General features: G+C 50.8%; 8 protein-coding genes across 8 annotated transcripts; 7 read left to right on the forward strand and 1 right to left on the reverse strand.

Annotated features, from left to right (window-relative positions):
- Window positions 1–396: 396 nt before the first annotated feature.
- On the forward strand, window positions 397–1,898 carry BJY04DRAFT_225044 (indoleamine 2,3-dioxygenase; the record flags this gene model as incomplete). The annotated part of the gene is made up of 3 exons (XM_073718122.1): window positions 397–690; window positions 746–1,330; window positions 1,389–1,898. The coding sequence occupies 3 exons, from the start codon at window positions 397–399 to the stop codon at window positions 1,896–1,898; spliced, it is 1,389 nt and encodes a 462-aa protein (XP_073564237.1).
- Window positions 1,899–2,261: 363 nt separating this feature from the next.
- Window positions 2,262–3,811, forward strand: BJY04DRAFT_226077 (S-adenosyl-L-methionine-dependent methyltransferase). The gene is made up of 5 exons (XM_073718330.1): window positions 2,262–2,628; window positions 2,683–2,806; window positions 2,860–2,969; window positions 3,021–3,405; window positions 3,462–3,811. Exons 1-5 carry the CDS (start codon window positions 2,313–2,315, stop codon window positions 3,745–3,747), a joined length of 1,221 nt encoding a protein of 406 aa, XP_073564238.1. The 5' UTR covers window positions 2,262–2,312; the 3' UTR covers window positions 3,748–3,811.
- Window positions 3,812–4,798: 987 nt separating this feature from the next.
- On the forward strand, window positions 4,799–6,790 carry BJY04DRAFT_226079 (acetyl-CoA synthetase-like protein; the record flags this gene model as incomplete). Its single annotated transcript, XM_073718331.1, has 1 exon — window positions 4,799–6,790. One exon carries the CDS (start codon window positions 4,799–4,801, stop codon window positions 6,788–6,790), a length of 1,992 nt encoding a protein of 663 aa, XP_073564239.1.
- Window positions 6,791–7,362: 572 nt separating this feature from the next.
- Window positions 7,363–11,675, forward strand: BJY04DRAFT_226080 (acetyl-CoA synthetase-like protein; the record flags this gene model as incomplete). The annotated part of the gene is made up of 4 exons (XM_073718332.1): window positions 7,363–7,728; window positions 7,815–7,872; window positions 7,904–10,032; window positions 10,102–11,675. The coding sequence occupies 4 exons, from the start codon at window positions 7,363–7,365 to the stop codon at window positions 11,611–11,613; spliced, it is 4,065 nt and encodes a 1,354-aa protein (XP_073564240.1). The 3' UTR covers window positions 11,614–11,675.
- A 129-nt stretch (window positions 11,676–11,804) lies between these two features.
- BJY04DRAFT_225048 (uncharacterized protein) lies at window positions 11,805–12,474 on the forward strand (the record flags this gene model as incomplete). The annotated part of the gene is made up of 3 exons (XM_073718123.1): window positions 11,805–11,972; window positions 12,019–12,150; window positions 12,202–12,474. 3 exons carry the CDS (start codon window positions 11,805–11,807, stop codon window positions 12,472–12,474), a joined length of 573 nt encoding a protein of 190 aa, XP_073564241.1.
- Window positions 12,475–12,642: 168 nt separating this feature from the next.
- Window positions 12,643–14,066, forward strand: BJY04DRAFT_226082 (MCT family MFS transporter; the record flags this gene model as incomplete). The annotated part of the gene is made up of 3 exons (XM_073718333.1): window positions 12,643–12,945; window positions 13,002–13,094; window positions 13,150–14,066. The coding sequence occupies exons 1-3, from the start codon at window positions 12,678–12,680 to the stop codon at window positions 14,064–14,066; spliced, it is 1,278 nt and encodes a 425-aa protein (XP_073564242.1). The 5' UTR covers window positions 12,643–12,677.
- A 1,141-nt stretch (window positions 14,067–15,207) lies between these two features.
- Window positions 15,208–15,708, reverse strand: BJY04DRAFT_225050 (uncharacterized protein; the record flags this gene model as incomplete). The annotated part of the gene is made up of 1 exon (XM_073718124.1): window positions 15,208–15,708. The coding sequence occupies one exon, from the start codon at window positions 15,706–15,708 to the stop codon at window positions 15,208–15,210; it is 501 nt and encodes a 166-aa protein (XP_073564243.1).
- Window positions 15,709–19,350: 3,642 nt separating this feature from the next.
- BJY04DRAFT_212090 (SDR family NAD(P)-dependent oxidoreductase) lies at window positions 19,351–21,236 on the forward strand (the record flags this gene model as incomplete). The annotated part of the gene is made up of 7 exons (XM_073714494.1): window positions 19,351–19,363; window positions 20,174–20,209; window positions 20,260–20,549; window positions 20,589–20,620; window positions 20,718–20,806; window positions 20,959–20,989; window positions 21,044–21,236. The coding sequence occupies 7 exons, from the start codon at window positions 19,351–19,353 to the stop codon at window positions 21,234–21,236; spliced, it is 684 nt and encodes a 227-aa protein (XP_073564244.1).
- Between the last annotated feature and the right edge of the window lie 826 nt (window positions 21,237–22,062).

Genomic DNA, 22,062 nt, shown 5'->3' on the forward strand with positions numbered 1-22,062 from the left:
CAGCCACGTACGTTGTAACAGCTGGGCCCTTGATATACCGCAGCGTCAGACTTCAGTACCGTGTTATCAGATCTTGCGACAAGCATCGTGGAGGACTGCCCTAGCGGGGCGAGTCTCCAGCACTGGCAATATCCGAGGAATGTAACTATGTGCTGTGGATTTCTGGACCTGGACCCACATAGCCTGAGTGTAAGCGTGAACACGAAGCTCAAAGAGCGTATGATTTAATGTAGGTATGGCGAAATACAGTGTTCCTACCATTATTGGGTTCCTGGTGAGGCCAGTGACCGAATATCCTGCCGAGTGACCAAGGTGGACGATTTGATGTTTCCTACGTTTATACCCCCATGGACATCGAACCTCCAGGCTCATCTCACCTTCATTGTTTGAGTAACTATGACGCGTTTCCGTGATCTCGATCTTCGCCGCTATCATGTATCCCCAATCTCGGGTTTCCTTCCCGAGCCAGGGGCACTTGACAGGCTGCCGGATCCCTATTACGATGCCTGGGAGACTGCTATCACCAATATGCCGAAGCTCATACAGAGAAAGGAACTGCAAGCCAGGCTCGACAGCTTAGCAGTGCTGTCAACAGGTAGACTCCAGACCGAGGAAGAGTGGCGCAGGGCATATGTTGTCCTATCCTTTTTGTCACAGGGTTATATTTGGAACGGCGATGAACCTCGGCGTGTGAGTGTCCATATTCTGTGATACCGGCTGCCTATAACTAAGTGCGACATATCAGAGACTCCCACTGTCAATTGTCTCTCCACTGAGGATAGTGGCCGAACGCCTCCGAATAAGCCCCTGCGCCACGTTCGCCACCTACTGCCTCTGGAACGTAACTCTAAAAGCAGGGGCAGATCCAGATTGCGCAGAGCCAGACAACTATCTGTCCATATCAACGTTCACTAGCTCCAAGGAAGAAGAGTGGTTCTACGTCATTTCCGTTGCGATCGAAGCACAGGGGGGCAGGATAATAGCACAGGCGCTCGAAGCCATCGATGCAGTACACGACCGTGACCAGAAGGTCGTTCTGGCATTTTTGAAGACGCTGGTCAAGTCTATCGACAGGATCTCTCAGATTCTTCTGAGGCTATATGACAATCTCTCGCAGGATTTCTTCTTCCATCGTCTACGACCATTTCTAAGAGGCAGCAAGAACATGGCGGAAGCTGGGCTGCCGGATGGGATTTTCTATCCTCGATGTGACTGTAATGGTGGTGGAGGGGAGTGGCTCCTTCATAGCGGTGGGAGCAACGCACAGAGCTCCCTCATTCAATTGTTGGATATCATTCTTGGGGTTGAACAGAGTGTAGGATTTATTAAAGTAAGTCCCACGGGGTGCGGTCATCTCCAAGCATCTAAACGCATACTGATCCAAACAGGAAATGCGAAAATATATGCCAGGCCCCCATAAAGACTTCCTGGAACGCATGAGCGATATTTCGAACATCCGGGGATACGCAATGGGCGAGAATGATGATTCCGAGCTACGGCTCGCCTATAACAAGGCAATCTCACGACTTAGGGCTTTTCGAGACGAGCATATTCGCATTGTCGCACGATATATCTTCATCCCAGCGGGAAGGAATGGGACAGCCGACAGGGTGCGGTGCCTTCAGGACAGCCAGAGAGGGACTGGGGGCACGGATATCATGCAGTTTCTGAGAATGACCAGGAATACCACCAAGCCATGCAATACTCAAGATGACTGCAGCATCAGCCCTCAACAGGCTAATCAGAAGTACTGCAAGGATCCTGGAGGTATTTCAGCGCACCCGGAGGCTCACGTCATCCAAGATGACATGACCTCGAAAGCGAGTGACACCAACGGTGATCAACTGACAGAGGGACAGTTCCTACCCTCGTTTCGCCCGTGCAGCCCAATTCCTTAAATGGCGTAGCTTCATCAGGGCGGCTATGTGGAGTACTATGATATGTCCGTTAGCGCTATATATAATGGAGCAGGGGTGCGGGGGTAGCTTCTCAAAGACTGAGGTAGTGTTAGTTTAGAATGTGAGTGTGTTGAGAATCATGGAGCCACCTATTATGAGAGACAGAGTAGAAGTGTAGATGAATACGATACGCTGGTCAGAAAACAGCATTACGCATGCTCGCCATAAGCCAACCCGACAACGGTAAGGAGGCCAGGCATGTGGAGCAAGGTAACACACGTTATGCGAGCATTCGTCCACCTGGCAGCCAACTTCTGACTCAAAAAGGCGCCACTCGTAGGGTCGATTGAGAGGGTGGGAGCCTCATGACTCAACTTCCCTTACACAAACTTCAAAGTGCCATCACAATCCAGAATGACCGCTGAAAAGACCCAAGTTGAGCTGTTGGCCGAGCATATAGTTCGCCTAAGCCAGCAGCATAGCGAAAAAGTCCAAACAGGCTACGAAGCTCTTGAGGAGAGCAAGTCAATTGCCGCAGCCTGTACAAAGCTCAATGCCTTGGTCAGTAGCCCTGAAAGCTGGATTGAGCGCATATCTCTATCCTACAATAGCAGTGCCGCATTGTGCATGCTGCTGGACCAGGATCTATTCAGACTTCTCTCGAAGAATGATGGAATTGCCCACCTGGACACGCTAGCAAGCTTGACGAGATGTTCGAAAGTGCTTCTGAGTATGCAGTGACCCGTTCAGTTACTATAGTATCAGCTCATTCTGTGTCTTATAGGATGCGCACTGAAGGAAGCGGTGGCTACCCATGTCCTTTACGAGCCATCGCCGGAAACATATCAACTCAACGAGCGATCCCGCTATCTTCTCAATGGAAATAATGCGTGCTGGGTTCATTACCTGTAAGTACTCTTGGACGGTACCGACAACATAAGACTAATCCGATGATTCCAAGAGTCGATGTTGGCCTTCAAGCCGCCGCGTGTCTCCCCCAATATCTCCTCCAGGCTCAGCAGCAAGCACCAGACTCTCACTGCAAAACCGCCTTTCAACTAGCCTTTCAGAGTATGTCAGGCCCTACGACTCCCTTTCTTGGTTTACTGACTGTTGCCATAGCGGACCGACCGTTCTACGAATACCTTCGAGATGCCGACCCCCACCGCGGCGAGCGATTCGATAAAGGCCTCCAGAGGCACGTGGGAGGGACCGCACAGACATCAATCGAGGATGTCTTTGACTTCCAAAAGGTAAGTTCCGGAGGCACTGTTGTCGACATAGGTGGCGGTCGGGGCCAGCATTCAATTCGCATCGCGCGACAGCATCCCCACTTGCGATTTGTGATTCAGGATTACGAAAGAAAATTCCCGAGCAAGGAAGACATCCAAGACTCAGCAGTGTTTGAGCGCCTGCAATGGCAGCAATATGACTATTTTACGGAGCAGCCTGTTAGGGGGGCGGATGTTTACTTGTTGAGTAATATCCTCATGGATAATGGACCGAGGTGAGGATTCCTAGCTACGAGGAAAGTGGCGGACGAACTAACTTCAGTATCTCTAGCGAGTGTGCACGCATTCTCGAGCGTGCTTCTCAGGCCATGACTCGCCCCAGTTCCGTTTTGTTGGTGGACGATGGAATTGAGCTGGACTTCCAGAACTGCCATTCCTGCTATGGCAGCTCTATGAACATGCATATGCTTGCTGTCCTGGGAACAGCCTTTCGAACGAGAGTCGAGTGGCAGGCGTTGTTTGAGGCGGTACCTGGGGGATTGAAGGTCGTTCAGTCATGGCTCGTAGACGGTGGCAGAGTTATCTTTCAGTTGCAGAAGACGACAGATGATTGTTAATAGCGATTGACATAGGCGGCTCAATGAAAACCTTCTATTTGGACTCCAACACCAGCCGCACTGGTCAAATACAGTCGTCTTCATCCGAGGTATAGTAAGGGCGTCCCCAGACCGTCCACTCCGACACACTCCCGCCCACACCGTCAATTTTGCTTTCATTCCAGACTCCTCGGTCAAGGAATGTAAGATGGCTGCGGTCTCGGGATTTACCGGGATTCTATGGATTACCACCGCGCCCTAGCATGGGTCTAGGGGCCAAGTAAGGGGCCATGGGAGTAACCCTGAATGAAAGCTCGGTGAACGTGGCAGGGGGAGGCAAGGGTGCCAGCCGCTTCATTTCTCTTCGCGACTCTTGAGTGAAACAGTGATTTATCGTGGATTCTAGTTGGAACTTTCCACCTTTGGCCTGGCGGATTAAGCACCATAGTGCTCACCATGACTATCACGATGGAGACAACCCCGTGTATCTTTCCTGTCCTGACTGACAACTATGCCAACCAAGGGGACCAAGAAACTGGGAGAATTCCTATTGTGACCCCATCCGCTCAACTGGCCACCCAAAATTTGAGGACCGAGGACCTATGTTCAGTTTTTGCCCTGGCTTGGGCGCTGATTGTTCGCCGCTTTACGGACATGGATGTGGTATGGTTTGGTGCCCACGACATGGCGAGAAACGAAGATCGGGTTGAACAAGATGCATATTTATACCGGGTGTCAATCGATCCGAATGTGACCGTGCGCGATGCCCTCGAGACAGACCTCCTGACACTGGAGCAATTGGAGAAAGTGACACCATCCAGCATCAATACGGCAGTTTGGTTCTCTCGAGGCATAGAAAACCCTGAGAAATCCGACCTAATATCCATGCGAAGGTGCAGAGATCATGTAGGTTTCTAGTACAGTGCACTTGCCGTTTGGCACTGCTGACATCGGCTGCTAGCACTATGATATAGTGGTCGAAGTCAACCTTTACGAGACGCTGGCAGAGACAAGTATCTGTTACCGAAACACCACTATAAGTGAAGTTCGTGCAAAGGGCTTAGCTGGCAACATGGCTCAGATACTGGACTGGATGAGCAGAAACCCCATGGGGAAACTGGGAGCGGCAGATATATATTCTCGAGTCGATGCGGAGCAAATCTGGCAATGGAACGAAAGACAGGACGACTGCGAAGTGGATGGGCCCATAAGCAATATCATCCTTCAATATGGAATGAACAAGCCAAACGCAGATGCGGTGCACTCCTGGGACGGTGACCTAACATACGCCGAATTGGCAGATCTGTCGTCCAGGCTGGCTGCTCACTTGCAGGCTCTCGGAGTCAAGCCCGGCGACCGATTGCCTCTCTGTATGGAGAAATCGCTGTGGGCTATCGTTGCAGTGCTCGCCGTGATCAGGACCGGGGCAGTCTTTGTTCCCCTCGAGCCTACGCAACCAGTGCAGCGGATTCAAAGCATAATCACACAAGTGCAGGCAAATATCGTCCTAGCCTCGCCCCGACATGTCTCCAGCTTGCAGAGCACCGGGATCAAGGTCGTGAGTGTTAGCAAGGTGGACTTGCAATGTCTGACCGCATCCCTGCACACAGAGCCCCAGTGGCTACGAACAGATGTCGCGTACATTCTTTACACGTCCGGCAGTACAGGTTCCCCGAAGGGGTGCATGATGGAGCATCAAGGACTAGTTGGCTTTGCACATCACGCTCCGCCATTGCACATCCAAAGCAACAGCCGCGTGCTACACTTTGCCTCATACGGGGTGCATGCTTCGCTCGTCGAGATATTTTGCTCTCTCGCCGCAGGAGCAACACTGTGCATCCCGTCAGAGTTCGAAAGAATGAACGACCTTCAGGGTGCGATCAACCGGATGGGAGTTACCTGGACACTGATGACTCCATCCACGCTCAAGACTGTTGATACAAGGAACCTGCTTACCATGGAAACAATCCTTTTGGGGGCAGAGTTGATTCCTATCGATGCATACGAGATCTTTGAAGGGAGATTTCGGCTGCTCATCGGATACGGAATGACTGAATGGGGAGGGATTCTCAGCGCCCAGGAGGAGAGCGAACGAGATACACGGAATATAGGTCGCGCATTTTTAGGAAAGACCTGGCTGGTCGAGCCCGATAATCACAACCGACTTGCGCCTGTGGGTGCGGTAGCCGAGCTAGTCATTGAGGGTCCTTTTCTTGCTCGGGGCTACTTGGACATGCCTCAGATAACCGCCGAAACGTTTCTTGCTGGTCCACAGTGGCTCGATCAACTCCCCGCAAGAACCACTCATCCAACTAGACTGTATAAGACAGGCGACCTTGTTCAGTACACGGGCAGCGGCACCCTGCGCTATCTGAGGCGCAAGGATAATCAGGTCAAGTTACGTGGATTTAGAATCGAGCTAGGAGAGGTTGAACATCATCTACATCGGGCCTGGGATAGCTCAGGTGGCGATATCATTGTCACCGATGTTGTGACTCCAGTGCAGAGCTCCGCCACGCCAGCTCTCGTGGCATTTATCTGGTGCAATGCACCATCTATCCCCGGCGGAGAACAGTTAGATCAGGAACTTTTCCTAGCTGCTGATGAACAATTCATGTCCCGGACGATGATGGCAGATTCGAGATTACGAACCGTGCTACCGGAGCATATGATCCCTTCGGTTTACATTCCACTCTCCCATGTTCCCATGACGTTCTCTAGGAAGGTCGATCGAAGAGCACTTAGAACAAACACAGCTACTCTATCGCAGGAGACACTACTGATGTACAGACGAGGTAGCCCCGGTGGGAGGATTGACAGCACGAACCCGATGTCGATTACACAGCGAGCACTTCATCGTACATTCGCGCTAGTGTTGAACATGAGCCCCTCAGATATTGGACTCAATGATAGCTTCTATACACTCGGGGGCGACTCAATCGGAGCCATGCAGCTCGTCTCGAGATGCAAGGCGGAGGATCTGCCATTGACGGTGGAGGACCTATTTGACAAAGAGACCATCTTTGAGCTGGCAGCTGCCATAGATAGGAATAGGCTATCCTAGGTAGACAGCACTATCAAGACTACTCTACTCTCTGTTGCTTCTTTAGGAAAGGCAAATATGCTGGAAACGCCATTACGAAGTGTAAGCGGTCCTGAAACCGAAACACCACCTTACAGGCTTGTTCATAAGTACGCATGCCAATGCTCTTCAGGCTCTGGGTAGACCGCGTAGATCACGAGGGCGCACGCCTTTCTTGGGTAGAGTATCAAGGTTGTACGAACATTCCTGCTCGAGGAATGATGAAATGCTACGATGCAAGATACGAAGTAAGGAGACTTACACGGTCAGTCCTTGATTACCTTACTTTCTCGTTGATGGTAAACTAGGGACCAAAGGGACAGGGCCCTTCAACTGACAATGATCCACTGCTTTGTAGTCGGTGAGAATTTATTACCGAAGCATACATCATATTGGCGAGTAGTGTGACATCGACCTAGGAACGGTGTCTTATATATCATCCTACGGTCGTCCTGTAACCAACCTGAGCCAACCCTTTATTTCAGCAAGCAATCATGGCACCAACCGCTGCACGACGGTTTAGCCCACCGAGTGAGATTGCGCAGGAGAGTATCATGGCCGACACGCAGATCCCCGCTGTGATGGCCAAGAGGACCAGCAAAATGTCCCCGGTTCAATCCCGATTTTGGTTTGCAGAGCAGTACATGAACGATCCAACACAATCTAACATGGCCGTCATTTACAATGCCAGTGATGAGTTTGAAGTCTCGCGCTTCCAGGCCGCTCTCGCGCAGGTCCTCCCACGACATGAGTCCCTTCAAACTGCGTATTTCATGGACCCTACTACAGGAGAACTGTTACAGGCGGTGCGATCTGAGCCCCTACCGTTCTTTGCCTATATCCAGGAGGCGGATGAGAAGATGTATATGGCGGAACTTGAGAAGGCAAGACAGAAGGTATGGGAGCTGGGCCGGGGCGAGGTATTCCGAGTCACGGTTTTTGGAATGGCCGCCGCGGGATTCAAGTTACTCTTCTATTTTCATCATTTGGCTATTGATGCGTATAGCTGGTCCCTACTGCTGAAAGAGTTGAACCTCGCGTATCAGGGGAAGCAGCTCTCGAATGTGCCACCGCATTATACAGAGTACACAAAAGCCCAGTATCATGCGATTGACTCAGGGGCCCTTGAGCGAGAACTCGCATACTGGATGAAAACTCTCACTCCACTGCCTGAGACAACTCCACTACTCCCCTTTGCTCGCGTCAAGGCGAGAGTGGCGACGAAAGACTTCGGCAGCCATACCACGACGACAACCATTGATCCAACATGCACTGAGCGAGTAAAGGCTCTCTCACGGTCCCTCCGAGGATCGCCCTTTCACTTCCACCTGTCAGTAGTTCAGATCCTGCTATGCCGCTTGCTGGGCATTGAAGAGGTTTGCATTGGCACAACCGATGCAGGACGATCGGACTATCGGTTTGCGAACACGGTGGGATTCTTTGTGAACACGCTGCCTCTACGACTGAGTCTTCACGAAACAGACACCTTCAGTGATGTCTTCCGGCGCGCTGCTGCCACGAGCGTCTCCGCGCTCAGCAATTCAGCTGTCCCCTTTGAACTGATCACAGAGCACCTCGGCGTTCCACGGTCGTCCACCCATACCCCCCTCTTCCAGGTCATGGTGAACTATCGCATGGGCGAAGTACTCAATCTACCGATGGGCCAGACCACGCTTCGGTATGAGGACGCAATCCAAGCAAGATCGCCTTACGATATGACCATCAATATAACGCCATCTAGATCAGGGCCATGGATGCTCGAAGTGGTTTGCAGAAATTATCTCTATACCCCTGATAGCATACAGCAGCTATCCGCGGCGTATTCCTTTTTGTTAGAATCGCTTTGCGATGACCACTCATTGCCTGTGCAACAGCTTCCATTGTTCCCTCAAAATGCCCTCGATCGAGCACTTCAACTCGGCGATGGAGGAATTGTTCATCACGGATGGCCAGAGACACTGGTTGAGAGGTTTGATACTGTTGCGGAGGACCATGCGATCGCGGTGGCGGTGACTGACGCGTCCGGATCACATACCTATCGAGATCTTTCAACTGCGGTAGGAAACATTGCAGCCGCTCTAGTAGTTGGTGGTATACGAATTGGGGGCCGGATTGGAGTGATTTGCGAGCCCTCGATGGGGGCTGTTGCGGCCATGTTAGCCGTCTTGCGCGTGGGCGCAGTCTATGTCCCACTGGACATTCGTCTTCCAATGGAACGCCAGCTATCAATCATAGCCGACTGCAATCCGGCGGCTCTCGTTTGTCAGCTTGGGACAATGGAGATGGCCAATAGCCTGGCGGCGAGGGATACATGGCTGGTCAATATTGATGATCTTGGTCATATAAGGGACCCTATCCCCTCCAACAAGGGGTCCGCCCACTCCCTTGCCTTTATTCTATACAGCAGCGGCTCAACTGGTCGACCCAAGGGGATTATGCTACACCAGGCGATGTTCACACATTGGATCCCCGCCCAAGCACGCATTTTCTCCCACCGACCCGAGACGGTCCTACAGCAGAGCTCGCTCGGGTTCGACATGGCCATCGCGCAGATGTTTCTTGCCCTTGGATTTGGCGGCAACCTGGTCATTGTTCCCCAGGATCTACGATTTGATCCTATCGGCATATCGCGGCTGATGGTTGCCGAGCGCGTCAGTCTGACATTCGGCACCCCTGCAGAGTACACAATGCTGCTCGGCTCTGGGGCCGAGTACCTGACGTTGCTGCGATCATGGCGCTATGTCTACGTTGGGGGCGAACTCGTCACAGACCGGTTGATCCAGGACTTCCATCAACGGCTCGGCTCGCATTGCCCGGGGATTACGATCGCATACGGGCCAACAGAGGCAGGGGGCGTTGTCTGCACCCGTCCGCTGTCTGGCACGGAACAGTCCATTATGGAAGGTAACCTCGGAAAGGTTTTCCCAAACACGTCCTTGTACGTAGTTGATAAGGGCCTGAATCTGCTTCCGCCCGGCTTCCCGGGAGAGGTCTGCATCGGGGGCGCGGGGGTGGGCTTGGGCTATCTGGATTCCCAGATGGCTAAAGGGAAGTTTATAGATAATCCGTTTGCCTCGGCTGACTACCGTGCCCGTGGATGGACAAGGCTGTACAAAACAGGAGACCAGGGCAAGCTTCTTGAGGACGGGTCGCTGTTCTTCATGGGCCGCATGAGCGGCGACACGGTCATCAAATTACGTGGAATCCGTGTGGACCTGGAGGAGGTTTCGAATGCAATCCTGCAAGCTGCTCCCTTTTCGATCTCCTCTGCGATTGCTTCGTCACGAGGGGAGGGGGCAGCCCGATATCTCGTTGCACATGTTGTCTTTTTCCCAGGCAACCCCTTAAGCAACGATGAGCTCCAAGATCTGGCTGCTACTATTCCCTTACCTCAATCCATCCGCCCCAGTTTTATCATCCCAATTGAAGCTATTCCAACGACACCTAATGGAAAGGTGGATAGGAAAGCTCTTGCGGGTCTCCCCATCCCCCATGCAGAAGGCAAGGCGACCAATGGCCGCTCCTTGACTCTCGCCGAGGCGGAGATGAAGATGTTCTGGGAGCAAGTTCTACCGGAGAGTGCTCCGACAGCCGGGATCGCACCGGATTCAGATTTCTTTGCGGTCGGGGGCACCTCCCTCCTGCTGGCCAAGTTGCAGGGGGTGATACGACAATCCAGCGCCATCGCCATCCCCCTCGCCGATCTTTTCAAGGCGAGCACCCTCGACAAAATGACAGCGATGCTGAGCAACCGAAAGGCTGAATGTGCGGTCGAGGTGATTGACTGGGAGCATGAGACTCGGGTGTCTGACGACTTTCTCCAGAGCCAGGGTAGCCAGGTGAAGTCGGGTTGCCGTCCGCCTGTTGTGCAGCAGGTTCTCTTGACCGGTTCGACCAGCTTCCTGGGCAGCGCCATTCTGACAGCGCTGCTCCAAACACCGTCAATTACGCAAGTTCATTGTATAGCTGTTCAGCACGAGCATCGGCCTTTGCTTCCATTCTCCGACCGCGTCACCGTCTACTCCGGCCAGCTGATGGAGCCGGCCCTAGGCCTGTCGCATGAGAATCTGGCAGCACTGCACCCCGAGGTCGACCTGGTCATCCATGCTGGGACGTTCGGCAACTGCATGAACAGTTACTCCTCGCTGCGAATTCCGAACTTCCATGCGACCAGGTTCCTCGCCGCGTTTGCCCTCCGATCCCACATTCCCTTCCACTACATCTCCTCCAACCGTGTTACTCTCCTCTCGGGCAAAACAAGCTACCCACCCATCTCAGTTTCCGGCTTCCACCCTCCAACCGATGGCTCCGAGGGCTTTGTTGCAGCGAAGTGGGCAAGCGAGCAGTTCCTCGAGTCCGTCGTAGCTCAAACACCGTTGGCGGCTGTCATTCATCGCCCGTGCTACGTGATTGGAGATGGTGCGCCCAGCACCGATACCGTCAACGCCGTCATTCAGTATTCTCGAAAGCTCAGCGCGGTCCCGGCCCTAGAGGGAATGGATGGGTATTTCGATTTCAAACAGGTTGGAGAGGTTGCGAATGGAATTGTAGATGTGGCGATTGCGTCGGGGTCTAAGGCAGGGAAGCTGAGCTTCCGGCATCACTCCAGTGGGATCCGGGTTCCTGTTGGTAACCTGTCTGCGTATTTAGTGGAGCTTTATGGAGGTAGATACGACAAGGTGCCAACGAGGGAGTGGATCGAAAAGGCCACAGAGGCCGGGATGGAGGGAATCGTGGGCAAGTTCATGGAGAGCATCATTGAGACTGGGGAGGATAGGTCATTTCCGTTTTTGGAGAGCTCATAGTGTCGTACGAACAGGTCCAGAGTCCTGAGTATCAAATATAACGTCTGCATGCGAACATCAAGGGATCCCAGCGTAGGTGAGCATGGGGCTGGAACAGGGGTTGCGGTATTCACCCTTGCTACCAGCACCGACTTAAGAACTGAATAGGTACGAAACTTTAGAGGCATAGACCACACCGAGTGCCACACACCATGAAGCTTTGGGGGTTTCTCCTTGTGATCGAGCGAAGCTGCTCGGTCGCGTCCGCAGCCGACGGCCAGGCGCTGGCCAATTCGCTACACATTATGATGGACCTCGCCTCGCTCACGGTCGGAGCAGCGATCAATATCTTCCCTTCGACTGGGGATCGTTTTCTGCTCGTGAGTTCCGATCGCCAGACCTAACGAGGATATTGATAATAACGAGAACAAGGACGTCGTTGGGGGATTCGAACTGATCACCACGGCTGCAGAGAACGAAGTGCTGATCCTCTCACAGGGAGAGAGTGTGTTGGCGGATGAATCGGTCGAGATGGATGTATGCGAGAACTACAGCCAGGTAGGTGGTTGGGGTTGCGGCCAGCAGGACGCTACTGACAGAAATCTCCAGTTTGTGGAAGTCCAACTGGCCTTGATAACCATTCTGATCAACAAGCAAGATACCCTGGCCCAAGCAACGGGTGATGCGACGGTCAATACGGCCCTTCTGGAGCTGGACGAACGATTGGGCGAGTGCAGCGCGGCGGTTGGCGCCCTGGCCACCTCAATGGCGCCCCTTGTTCCGGGTTGCGGTACAACGGTGGTGGAAGATGAAGACGACTATCAAGAGGCATTGACTGAGCTAAGGGGGGTTCTGCTAGACATGCAGTCGGGGACCGAATAGAGTAGAAGGCGTGCTGATCCTTGCTTGATCGACCTGAAAATTGGAATTCTTCGTGCAACATTCCCTGCAAGGCTCTGATTGGGACTCGTGTACCTTACTCATCACTGGGTTAATTGAATTGGAACCACGGAGAGGACTGCATCTCTCTGGATTCTCCCGCACTCTCTCTCTCCCTCCCACACCACACTTGATATCTCACCACCATGGCAGACAAGGAGATATCAGCACACTCAGTCGACCCTGACGGTACGGATCAAACACCAGAGTCGTTTCCCGACGGAGGATGGCAGGCATGGCTGGTGGTGGTTGGATCATGGTGTGCAGCTCTGCCTTCCTTTGGGCTGATGAATACCACCGGTGTCTTTGCCGACTGGCTCGCCACCCACGAGCTGAGCGACTACTCCCATTCCTCTATCTCGTGGATCTTTAGCGTGCACATCTTCTTCCTACTGATAGGTGGTGTGCAATTCGGTCTGTCAACGCCTTCACTGGGGTCGAAACCTGTCTTGCTGATTCTGTGACTCCAGGCCCGATCTTTGATCGCTATGGTCCCAAGCATCTCCTCGCCTTTGGCACACTAGGCTTGACGACTGCCGTCATGGTCTTTAGTGTTTCAACCGGTAGGCCCAATGTCCCTTGTACCTTCCTCAGCTGCTCTGATGCTGATCCTCTCAGAATACTACCAATTCATGCTCGGCTTCGGAGTCCTCGGGGGTATATCTGCTTCCATGCTGTTCACCCCGAGCGTCTCCATTATCAATCACTGGTTCTACAACCGCCGCGCCCTTGCGACTGGTGTCATCGCGACAGCAGGAAGCATCGGTGGGATTATCTTTCCTCAGATATTCAATGCGCTCGCCCCGTCTGCTGGCTTCGGGTGGGCGATTCGCACCCTTGGCTTCATTGCTCTCTTCTTCTGCAGCATCGGTACCCTCCTCCAGAAGTCTAGACTCAAGCACAACAGATCTAGCAGGAAAACCATTGACCTCCGCACCCTGCGCGAATGCCCCTTCACTTTAACCATGATCGCAATAATGTTCGCTGACATCGGGGCCACAATCCCTCTCACATATCTCACCTCCTACGCGCGCGCGAATGGAATGACCATCACACAGTCCTACACTCTCATGTCGATTCTTAACGCAACCTCCATTCTCGGTCGGTTAATGCCTGGGTACGCCGCGGACAGATACGGCCGGTTCAATGCAATGGTGGTGACGACTACCCTTTCAGCCGCCTTCACCCTAGCCCTGTGGTTGACGGCTGGGTCAAATAAGAGCTCCACCATTGCATATGCGGCCTTATTCGGGTTCTGGAGTGGATCTGCAATTAGCCTCAGCCCGGTCTGCGTGGCCCAGATCTCTCGGACAGAGGACTTTGGGAAGCGCTATGGGACGGCTTATACCTTTGTTGCGGTGGGTGTGCTTGTTGCGCTGCCGATTGCAGGCCAGATTCTCAAGGCCCAGAGCCATGGAGAGGAGGAGTATTGGGGGTTGATTGTGTTCTGTGGCGTGGCGTATGTTGTCTCGGCTGCCTTTTTTCTTTGGGCTAGGGGGGTGAGTACGCAGTGGAAAATGCGCACAATGTTTTGAATGTCCAGATGGTGCGAATAGCAGAGCTTATCGAGTCTACCAAGCATGCCCGCACGGGATGTAGACAAGAGAGTAGTGCGCATCCCCGCTATCTGGAGGAGAGAGATAAGCCTTACAGTAGCTAATCCTGACTGGTGCGCTTGCCGCTATCTCCACTAGCACTGATTGGAGTCGTGGTAATTGCTGATCCTACCTGCACTGGTGTGTGATAGATCGTGCGTAAAGCCACAGGTAGATACTACCAGTCGCCATGGCCTGGCCTCTCCCAGGTAGCTATATGGCTATATACCTGCCGCAACCGCCATCCGGCGGGCTCACTACCTTTTCACCTCTGCCTTTCGTCCCAAGATCGCCATGGAGCTACCGTGGCAGCCTCCCACAGCCGCCGGCGACGACCCCAGAACCTGGCCCCCGGGTACAATTCTGCTTGAACAGGTCGAGAGAAGTGTCGAGAACACGCGGATTATCCTAACCCCTCGCCCATCAGACGACCCGAATGATCCCTTGAACTGGCCCAATTGGTACAAGTACCTGAACTTTGCCTTTGTTTCCTTGTACACAGTCCTTATTTTTGCCTTTACATGCATGTACACTCCGCTATGGGCTGGCATGAACTCCGAGCTGGGCATCAGCTACGACAAACTCAACATCACATATGCAACCAACAATATCTTCCTAGCCATCGGCGCATTCTTCATGATTCCCTTTGTGCTCAAGTTCGGTCGGCGACCTGTCTATTTGTTGAGCCTGGTGGTGCAGTTCGGTATCCCCATCTGGTACGCACGCATGCAGTCGTACGGCGAGCTCATGGCCATCAATATCATCAGTTGCACTATTGGGGCGGTGGCTGAGGTGATCGTCCAAATCACCGTTGCGGATGTCTTTTTTGTTCATCAGCGTAGAGTGATAAATACCGTTTACACATGGACACTCAACGCGGGAGGCACCATCATGCCCACCATTGCCGGACAGGTTGCGACCTACACGAGTTGGAGATGGGTTTGGTAAGTACCCCCGAATCCGAATCCACAGGCTAGGTACCTAGTTTAGGAGCTGATGTAAAGCTATGGTATGTGCAGGTGGATCATGGCCATCCTATTTGGCTTGTCGATTCCGACCTATGCTTTGTTTTACGAAGAGATCAAGTACAACTATCCTGCCATCGATGGAATCGAGATTTCCGCGTCGGAAACAATGAACACGCCGGTACGATAGACTCACAGATGCCCTTTTCCTCACTCCAAACTGCCGACTTGATGGTGCAGTTGAGGTTGATCATTGCCATCAAATCATACTTCTTAGCGAAGCTCTGGAAGTACTCCTTCAACTCCGCGGAGGAGGCGTAGAGAGCCGAAAAGTTGGGATTCGGCTCAAAGGAAAAGGCATAGTTGTGGACGGGTACATCGCAAGCGCAGCCGGGGTACCTGTTCTCGAACCATGTGCCGGCAACTTCGGGGTTCTTCTCATAGCAGACTATCTCCATGTTCTGCAAGTTTTTCTTGCATTTGTATGCAAGCAGCAAGCCTCCCGCGCCGGCCCCGGCACAGATGATTCGCATACGGCGAGGATCAGAGTGTGGCTTCTCAACCACTTGGTAGGGGGTGTCGGCAGCGAGGCCGTTGAGGTGATATGATGAAGCCATGGTATGTTTAGTTTGACTCGAATGCTTCAGCGAACCAACGGGTTAGATAGAATAAGGCACTGTCAAACGTCGAGGCTGACGATTGCTTCTTAACCTTTGTACCCCCCCTATTCCTGACAGACTACACGCCGCTTGTAAGAGCCATAGTCGCCTGAAGCGCATCGAGACTATCAACTCGTTGCGTGCGTCGCGTTCCGCAGTCGGGCCCAACAATTTTTGATCCGATACGCAGCCTCCGTATGCCGCGTGTGAGGATGGGGTCTGTAATTGGCTATCATTTGGCTACTAGAGAGATAAGGTCTTCTTTGGTGGCGGAACGCGCAGCTTGTTGCAGCGCATCGCGGGCTCTCTCTTGCTTTTGATACGGAAATTCCATGCCGTCCCGAGTATCAGCAAGATTGACGAACCCATGGACAAGGCCACGGTTATTGTGATTGCTCCCTACCAATGGGAATAAAACTATGGTGTCTGTCTGCTACTGAGGTCTCTTGAATACACTGCATACATATCCGTGAGGGTGCGACACATTCTTTGCAGCCTGTGATTGATGCCAAATGTCTCATAACTCTGCTCCAGAAGATGCGTTAAAGTCTTGATCCGCTCGTAGTCGCCCTCGTTCATGGCGCATACGGCATGTCGAACGAGAAAGTAGACTGACTGTGCCAGTAGCGAGGGCATCGCCCTATAGGTTTCGAATCAGCGCGATGCCTCAATCACAGCGCCGGAGGGTTCGACTCTCCGCAAATGCATCAGGTGGACCAATCGCTCGGAGAGCTAGGGTGTATTCACCATGTCAGTGTTCCTAGAATTCTCTGCTGGAACTTCATCAGAGGCCTGGATAAGTCTGGCTTGCTTGCTTGCCAGATTGTTAAATCTTCAAGATTTGCTCTGGGCCTGGCAAACTATATTCCCCCCCAACTTACTTGAGGTCATTCATCGACAGATACCCCGCTGCAGGCTTCACAACCGGGCCTTTGACCTGCCTAGCCTCCATGAACATGTTAATCACTTTCAAAACATCGACCCTCGAGATTATGCGCTCGCCACATCGCCGTGCCTATCCACGATTCTCGTTCCTATATCAGGGTTCGATAGGGCTGGTAACCAAGAGTATAATACAGAAGCCGTGATGGAATTAGCGAGCGGACTTGCACCTCACTTGAAACGAGTACACATTGCGATGTATGAAAGACTGCTGGCTGGTACTACTGATGCCTGCCTCATATTTATCTCTCCTCGATGCTCGGCTTTTGGTGGGTAATCGCTCTGTCAAGCGCCCTGGGCTCGGAGTAGCACAGTGTCAATTACATCCTTAACCAGAAAGCACGTTATATGCACTTATTGTGCGTCACATAAGCCCCGTCGAGAATGCAATACTGCAGGTGGAGGATCCAGACCCTTGCTCTCGGCGCAAGCATATTGTTCTTTGCTTTTCTTGCGCCCCATAAATCTCCAGTGCACCGCCCTTGCGGGGGATACAGGTGTTACCCTCAAGCCGATGTCCTTGCTAGCTCTGATCAGCGTCGTTGGGTCGCTTCTGATATCTTCCCCCAAGAACCCCGATGGGGGTATTGCCTGACATTGGCTACCATGACCACGTCATCAAACATTCCGATACAGAACTGATAAAGACTACTGCCTATATTCATAGCACGTGGGGATTTTTTAATAATCTTGCTATTTAGTTGTCCAGGTCCTGCCCGGCGCATACTGCAAATGCCACCCGAACTAGTATTCCCCTACTCTGGCCCAGGATAGGTCTAATATGATCCCCCGCCCTTTAGCGGTGCGGCCACCAGCTAGCGCCCCTAGTATTACCTGGAAAGAGCTATTAGCTTGATCTACCGAGTGGGTGGGAAAATTAGCAAGCCTAAGCCCATGGTTGTATTATCCGTGGTCGAGGTATTTTACTTCTTACAGTATATACTTAGCTGGTAACTCCATAATACTTGAGCTGGGCGAACACCCAAGATAGCAGCACTTAGATTTCCTTTCTATTCTACTATTTCCCTCTTATATTATGTAACCTCTGGTCCAGCCGCCGCTAGAACTAATAACCGCAAGCTAAAGGTTCGCCTTGCGTAAGTAGTCAAAAGTTGCCGCATAATAATCCTGCGCATTCTTATATAACGTTAAAGCGTGGCCGCCTCCTTTCTGGATATACACGCTCACATCCGACGCATCTGGAAATGCACTTCTTATACTATTAAGCTAAACGGACGTAGTATAGTTGCCTATATATAAGGTTAGGTTATTCTCGCTAAAAGCAAACTATAATAATTTGTTAGCTAGGGATTCTAAATTTAATATCTGACAGTAAATAGAAGGATATAATGGCGCATGTACTAAAATAGGACCCCTATACCCAGGTACTAGACTCTGCAGGATATCTCCTAAACTTATAAACTTACCTACGGTAACTATCTCCTTAATCTCTGTCGCGTAGTCAAGCATCTTGGGATCAAAGAACCCTTTTTTAAAGAAGATTTAGTTTATATTACTCTTGCTTCCCTGTACCATGTACCTGCTATCACGTCCGCGGAACCTTTTCCTATTATTACTTTTGGCGTGCTCGAGCCCGAAGGCAACGTATCTAATGCCTATAACTCTTCCACGCAGTAGAAGGCTAGTCAGCACGGCCGCGTCGGTAATATTATAATACTAAATTAGGCTTCTTATAATGATTCCGGAGCTGAAGGAGTGGCCGACGAGAATAATTCTCTCGAACGCGGGAATATTTATATACGGCTTGGTATTGGATGCTAAGAAGAGTATCCCCGAGCGAGCGAGGTAGATGATTTGATTTAGTACCTTAATCTGCACGGCGGCTTGAACCCCGTTGTAGCCGTTAGGCTTGGATAATGCGCCTATGCCTAGCCGGTTGTAAGTAAGGATTAAGTAGCCCGCGTCCAGGGCTGTATCGACGTATAAGTATTTCTCGGGTTCGAGGGCTGGGTCCCAGTATCTAGGATAGATTATGAACTATGATTTGTTAAAACTGGGAAAGGAGCCAAAGCTGAAACATACCGCTTATCAAACTAAGGTCCATGTGTTGTAATGTGTAAGGTGCTACCGCGCGAGTTTCTGGGTATATAAAGCTGTGCGTTTATTACGAATATATCCCGCAGGGTTTGTACGCCTGTGATTCTGTTAGAGATAAGGAGAGCGGTCTAGCGCTGAATGTCCTAGATAAAATCTACGGCGTTAATATTATTGTCTACGCGTGGAATGTCGTAGTGGGAAATCTCGGCCTTGACTTGGATGTCTAGGTTAAATATAATATAATCTTGTCCTAATCCTAGTGCCGCGCCCCTGTAAATTATAACGGCACGGTGGGCCAGTAAGCCAACTAGAACGAGGAGGAAAAAGCAGATCATTCTGTTAAGGGAGAGTATAGCTTTGTCAAGGGAGAGTATAGCTTGTAGAGGGATCAATCTCATGATAAGTATCTCTGGGGCGTAAGTTCTAGATCTATTCTACTTATATGTGTAGTAGTCAAGCTCGGCTTTTTATTGCCTATTAATACCCTGCTCTTTGATATACTAGCGGGGTTTACAGCAGGTATGTAGCGGGCTGTACTTACTAGTTAAGGATACTAGAACATGCTAAAAGGAGTGGTAAGGATGCTCTCGGGCGCTAAGCATGGCTATTAGGAGTAACATGGGCTTGTGTTAGCTATTTATGCCCTTCTCTAGAACTATTATGCATGCCTAGTTCGCATCTTAATAGAAGGTTATATTATATTATTCGAACCTAGCTTATCGGGTTCTGCTGTATATCTAACCCGGGATAAGAAAGGTTGATTAAGGAGTACTTAATGCGAGTTCTACTAATGGTAAAGACTATTCTAGCCTTCGCTATCACTTAGTTGATGGATAGCACCTTAGAACCTATTAACGCAAGACCCCTGGTGATGGTGTGTGATAACAGCTCTGCAGTACTAGAGTCCGATACGCTGCTAGCGGTTCGGTGTAACAGGCATGCGTGTCGCCATGTCGGCAGGCAGACGTTCTTGGGACCAATGCGCTTACTTAGAATTGTCATACAGACATTACATGCATGACCCTGCCTTTGGTGTCTAAGTATAAATAATCTCCGTGCTTGCAGGCTATTAACTAGGGTCTCCTTTCCCAGATACCTGGCTTATAATCAGCATGTATTACTAAATTAGATTGCTAAACTTTATCGCCTAATGTGATCTGCTGTAGGTTATGCTTTTATACTCAGCAAAGTAGCCTTCGCTCTGACCTTCCTATGATTTGAAGAATTATACTGCTCGCTCCTCGACCTAATTATACTGAATTGTACTGCTAAAATTGTTTAAGAGATGGTGATATTCACGCAAGCACACGTAGCAGATACAGAATAGTCTTGCTGGCCTTGATACTGCTACTACGTAATCTACCTAAGCTTCTAGACATTAGATATCGCATAATATCGTCCCACGTTGCATCGCCCTGCCAAGTTGCCGGAACCGCTTTTATCACGGGGGGTGTATTAGGTAAATAGTTCTTGTTTTATATAAACTAGACTAATGCTTACCTGTAGAAGGTATTGGAAAAGCCGCAGTAGCCATCTATGCGCGTAATAGAATAGAGAAAATTGCTCTAGTTAATATTAACGAGGACGGCCTTAGGTCTGCTGCCGCGGATCTCACGGTAGAGTTCCCGTATATTAGGGTCGAAATATATCGCGCAGACGTGTCAAGCGAAGAGCAGCTCTTTATAGCTCTTGAGTCTGTTATTAAGGTATTTTCCCGGATTAATATTGCCGTGCATGCGGCGGGTATTACGCATTTACCTAGCAGGACTATGGAGCTATCGACCAAGGACTGGCAAAAGGTTATTAACACGAACTAGACGGGGGTTTTTTTCTGCGAGAAATTAGTGATTAGGCAGATGCTGAAGCAAGAGTAAGTATTATTTAGTAGGCAGAGAGGGGTTACGGCTAAGGCTAGGAATAAGCTGATAGGAATCTGTTTATAGGACCTATATCTTTACGGGGCTTAGAAGGACTATTGTTAACGTTTCTAGTATATTTTGTATTACTATTCCTAATATTAGGGTTTGTGCTGCGGCGTATGTTGCTTCGAAGCACGGTAAGCATACCCTTGCGCGTGGAGGACGTATTTTTGCTAATGGACGGCCATATTATAGCAATTATTAGATTATCGAAATTAGTAGATACCTCTTCGCATTGCCCTTATATACCTTTACTAACCTTACTAGGATGCAAAACTCTACGCCAGAGATAGAGTCCGCATCAACATTATCTATCCCGGGTAAGATCAAGTTTTTGTCGCCTTATACCTATAACTGCGCTGATACTGTAATAGCTATATAAGCGACACGCCCTTTATTAGGCTAGCCTTGGCGGCGAACATATTACCGTTTGAGATTGATAGGATAGCCGTGAGACGGGCGGCGCGGGTAGAGGAGGTTGCAAAGGCAGTGCTCTTCCTAACGTCGACGATGAGCAGCTACGTGTATAGTGCAGCCTTGATGGTTGACGGTGGATATATAATCTAACTGTATTATTATCCGTCCTGACTATCTAGAGGTTGCGTTTGGGGGCAAGTAGGTTGCTATATTTCAAGGGCAAATATTGTAGTTGCTTGTTGATAACGAATTAGTATATAGTGATATCTAGTCTGCGTACTTGTATTAATCTATGATATATATGTTAGATAGTGTGCGAGCCCCTTCTCTACCTTATCCTTTATAGAATATAGAAATTATAGATACTTAATAGCCGTCTAGCGCCTGATCTGGCTGTATTCTGATATGCTAGGTAATATAGGGCTCGCGGCCTGTGAGGAGGGGATATCAGGGCCTAGCCAACGGCTAATTTTTTTGAATGCCCCCTTTTTGTGCAATTAATTAATTCTACCGAGATTCTATCCAGGATGAGACTTCCTACCGCGGCCACTCCGAAAATCGTAACGATCTAAGTCCGGACTGTGATCCACCGAGAGTGCAGGATCCTCTGATTCCCCGCAGACGATCGAGATAATGCCACGCTGCTCGCTTGACCCTCAGATCCGACATGAGAACATCCAAGATCTGGAAAGGGCATGCACCAAGGGGGCTGGCGTAGCCCCGTCCCGAACATGAAATCCTTCAATGGCTGCGCCTCAGCCACGGATCCTCTGGTGTGATGCTTCGTCCTTGTGCTAGTGATGGCAGGTTCTGCGAATGGCCTCTAAAGAGCGATTGAACACGAAGCTGGATTTATTAGTCCTAGAGAGGCAGTGTCATTAATTAACAAGTGTGGGATTATAGGTTTCTTGCTGTAGAATAACCCGTGGGCCACCCCTAGTAGTATTTCTTGCTACCCCGACGCTTGATGCAAGTG

The sequence above is a fragment of the Aspergillus karnatakaensis genome, assembly GCF_047715665.1.
Source record: "Aspergillus karnatakaensis strain CBS 102800 unplaced genomic scaffold BJY04scaffold_111, whole genome shotgun sequence".
In the NCBI taxonomy this organism is placed as follows: domain Eukaryota; kingdom Fungi; phylum Ascomycota; class Eurotiomycetes; order Eurotiales; family Aspergillaceae; genus Aspergillus; species Aspergillus karnatakaensis.

Excerpts from the sequence above, each read along its gene's own strand:
- BJY04DRAFT_226077 (XM_073718330.1), top strand. The coding sequence starts at position 2,313 with ATGACCGCTGAAAAGACCCAAGTTGAGCTGTTGGCCGAGCATATAGTT. Across the intron at positions 2,629-2,682 it reads ATGTTCGAAAGTGCTTCTGA|GATGCGCACTGAAGGAAGCG; the intron begins GTATGCAGTGAC and ends TGTGTCTTATAG. Across the intron at positions 2,807-2,859 it reads GCGTGCTGGGTTCATTACCT|AGTCGATGTTGGCCTTCAAG; the intron begins GTAAGTACTCTT and ends GATGATTCCAAG.